The 3,513-nt window shown below is 36.4% G+C and overlaps 1 protein-coding gene across 1 annotated transcript; it reads left to right on the top strand.

The window, feature by feature from the left end:
* The first annotated feature begins 246 nt into the window (after positions 1–246).
* OTC (ornithine carbamoyltransferase) lies at positions 247–3,308 on the top strand. Its single transcript, XM_068625515.1, has 5 exons — positions 247–460; positions 726–1,060; positions 1,933–2,064; positions 2,168–2,443; positions 2,973–3,308. Exons 1-5 carry the CDS (start codon positions 310–312, stop codon positions 3,153–3,155), a joined length of 1,077 nt encoding a protein of 358 aa, XP_068481616.1. The 5' UTR covers positions 247–309; the 3' UTR covers positions 3,156–3,308.
* Positions 3,309–3,513: the final 205 nt, after the last annotated feature.

The following is a 3,513-nucleotide window of genomic DNA, read 5'->3' as shown; positions in this document are numbered from 1 at the left end:
AAAATTGTACAAACTCTATCATATTGTTTTAAAAATCCTAAGATTAACTTAAGCATGTATTAATTTTATTTTATATAAATTTCTATTTAATTTTTTGTTTATTATTTATCTCTCTTATGAGTATGGAAGGAGAAAATTATTAAATCATAATTATGCGAACTTGTTTTATTATATTGGTAAATAGTAAGTGATATGAAAAAAAAAGGGAAAAAATATTTATAGTTACTCATATATAAAGGTAGAAAAGAAACTGGAGTGAAAGTAAAGAGAATTAGCAGTGTGTTTGGTAAGCCTAGGAAGTAGCAGAAAATGGCTGTGATCCCTTGTCAGTGTTACCGTACTGTCGCATCAGACAAACCCTACCTCTCCGGTCACAATCTCCGTCATCGCGCTCCTTTTCCCGCCGCCTCCGTTTCATTCCGCCGCCGAATATCGTGCGTCGCCTCTCCCGCCGTCACTCGTAAGTCCATTCTACCCTTCCTTTTCCATTTCCGATTCCCATCGCTTTCACATTCTCACTCAATCTGCACTTTTCAACCTCCACATCATCTAATTCTCATTTCACATTCAATTTGCATCGAATTAGGGTTTAAGAAATGTTGATGTGTTGCATGACATTTATAAGGACATGTTGATGGTGGACACTGATTTTCATCTTCTGTTTGTGGTTTTGAGAAGTGGCTAGCAGGTTACTGACTTCTCACTTCGATTCTTCTGTTTTGCAGAGAAAGTTGCGCTGAAAGATTTTCTTCACATAGATGATTTTGATAAGGACACTATTTTGAAGATGTTGGATCGGGCCATTGAGGTGAAGGCGTTGCTGAAGTCAGGGGACAGGTCCTTTCGACCTTTTGAGGGGAAGACCATGTCGATGATATTTACAAAGCCTTCCATGAGAACAAGGGTTTCGTTTGAGACTGGCTTTTCATTGTTAGGTGGGCATGCCATATACTTAGGACCTAATGATATCCAAATGGGCAAGCGAGAGGAGACTCGTGACGTTGCTCGTGTTCTGTGTCGCTATAATGACATCATTATGGCTCGTGTTTTTGCTCATCAGGTATGCTCGTGACTTGTAACCGAGTTACTTATGTTTCATTCTGTTTGTGGCTAGTTTTTCCTATTTTCTGAATTCACAAATTAAATATTCAACTGGACCTGCATGAAGTGGTAGAATGAAGGTGATCCGTCTTTCTTAGGGATTGGACGTGGGTGTTCGCAATGTTCATCTGATTTCAAAACCAACATTGACGAAGTCAATAAACTTAATTTGGATGAATTATGTTAATTCCAATTCATAAACAGGTGGGAAAGAAAAAGGAGAAGCTATACCTTGTACTCAGATGCTGTTAGTTGCATTAATAGAGTAGTCTATGCTGACTTTTGGGATAGAGTAATTCATCCGGTGGATTTATGATATTATTAATCCTTGAACTCCACTGGGATTTGTTGTAATGCATAAAATTGCAAAGAAAAAGCATGATTATAAATCCCTGTCAGGATCATTGCCATTGCTTGTGGTACACAAGAATTCCTAATAATTGTTGCCACCAGTTCAATAATTCGAACGAGAAAATAAGTTATGGAAGCTATGATACTTGTAAGATGCTTACTGAAGAATGATATCTGCCTCTACTATTTGTGTCCTGTGCCATTGGTAATGTCTAGTGTTGTTACATGGAATGCTAACAGAAGATCTTGAGATGAATTAACAGTATCTAACAGGAGTATTTTTTTCACTAATTTTCATGTCTCTTACACTTTTATCAAGCATAGTTCACAACGAAAGAAGCTGCTTTGCAATTGTGGGCTTTGTGATGTTGTTGGGTTGGGAAGAATATTTATCTGCTGCGAAGATTGTGATCAATCATTCTGTGAAATAAACTGGGCAGTTTTGCTTTACCCTTTCTGTTTTTGTGTAAACAATTGTAGGACATACTTGATCTTGCAAAATATGCAACTGTGCCAGTCGTCAATGGGTTGACGGACTACAACCATCCCTGCCAGATAATGGCTGATGCCCTTACTATGATTGAGCACATTGGTCGGTTTGAAGGTACCAAGGTCAGGTTATGTTACTTGTTCTTGAGAATTTGCTTCTTCCTAATTCTTGGTGGCATTGGCTAGGCAATAGTTCTCTGACCATATTCTGCAATACACATGTCAGGTTGTCTACGTTGGAGATGGAAATAATATTGTTCATTCATGGTTGTTGATGGCATCTGTGATTCCATTTCACTTTGTTTGTGCTTGTCCGAAAGGATTTGAACCTGATGCAAAAACAGTTGAGAAGGCAAGGAAAGCTGGAATCAGCAAGATTGAGATAACTAATGACCCCAAAGAAGCTGTTAAAGGAGCTGATGTTGTGTATTCAGATGTCTGGGCCAGCATGGGGCAAAAGGAAGAAGCTGAACACAGGCGCCAAGTGTTTAAAGAATTTCAGGTACTTTACATGATATTTCCTACATTATTTTCTTTCAGCCACCAAATCAAATGGATAGGGCAGAAATTCAGTTAAAAATAAATATTTTATTATTTACAGCGATTATGTTATGTTGGAATGCTGTCAGAATTGGACTTATACCAGCTTGGTCAAACTGGAAACTGGACCAAACCAGCTCATTATAATTTTGAAAACCGGTCTTGTAAAGAACCTGTGTAAAACTCTGGTTAAACCTGTTCACAATTGGGTAAACCCGGGCATAACTGGTTCACTTTGGTTTGTAGGAAAAAGTCAATATTACGGTGATCAACAGTTTTATTAATTATATTTATTTTGTTTCTAATTTTTATTTATTTTTAATGTTTAATATTTTACATTAAAAATTATTCTAATGTTAAAGCGTTGAATCTTGAATTACTCCCATCACCGGTTCAATTTTAAAAGTTTGATATATAATATGTGCTATATTATTTACGGCTTTACTTTTGTTTTGTTACTGTTGACATGAGATGGCAATTGCGTTTTGCAGATAAACAAAGATCTGATGGAAATGGCTGGTTCAAAGGCATTTTTCATGCATTGCCTACCAGCGGAAAGAGGGGTGGAGGTGACCGACGAAGTTATTGAAGCTCCAAATTCAATAGTCTTCCAGCAAGCTGAGAACCGAATGCATGCACAGAATGCCGTAATGCTTCATGTACTTGGCAAGTAGAAATATTAGCCATTTGGCTTTCAGCAGTATGTTCGGTCTATCATTAGCTTTGGAATTTTGAGTTGCGTCGGTATTATCTATTTGCACTTTAAAAACAGGTAAATCATATAAAAGGGTAGCAGTAGTAGTGAGTTTCCTTTTTCTCTTATGCTATATCACAAAGTCTCGTTCTTTATTTGAGATTTAATTCCTTTGAAGTAAAAAAAGTGCACCAGGTTTTGGATAAAGTACAATTTTAGTTATCGATTACTAATTTAACATTGAAAATCAATTCTATATTACAAATTAAAATATATAATTTGCATATTTAAATTCCTTTTTTACACCCATATTGAGATTCTTTTACTCATTTTTTAAC

This window comes from Phaseolus vulgaris, chromosome 9 (genome assembly GCF_051622355.1).
Source record: "Phaseolus vulgaris cultivar YP4 chromosome 9, ASM5162235v1, whole genome shotgun sequence".
Taxonomy (NCBI): Eukaryota; Viridiplantae; Streptophyta; class Magnoliopsida; order Fabales; family Fabaceae; genus Phaseolus; species Phaseolus vulgaris.
Note: the sequence above shows the minus strand (reverse complement) of the source record. Positions and strands in the feature narration are given on the sequence as shown.

Excerpts from the sequence above, each read along its gene's own strand:
- OTC (XM_068625515.1), top strand. The coding sequence starts at position 310 with ATGGCTGTGATCCCTTGTCAGTGTTACCGTACTGTCGCATCAGACAAA. Across the intron at positions 1,061-1,932 it reads CTCGTGTTTTTGCTCATCAG|GACATACTTGATCTTGCAAA; the intron begins GTATGCTCGTGA and ends AAACAATTGTAG. Across the intron at positions 2,444-2,972 it reads AAGTGTTTAAAGAATTTCAG|ATAAACAAAGATCTGATGGA; the intron begins GTACTTTACATG and ends TGCGTTTTGCAG.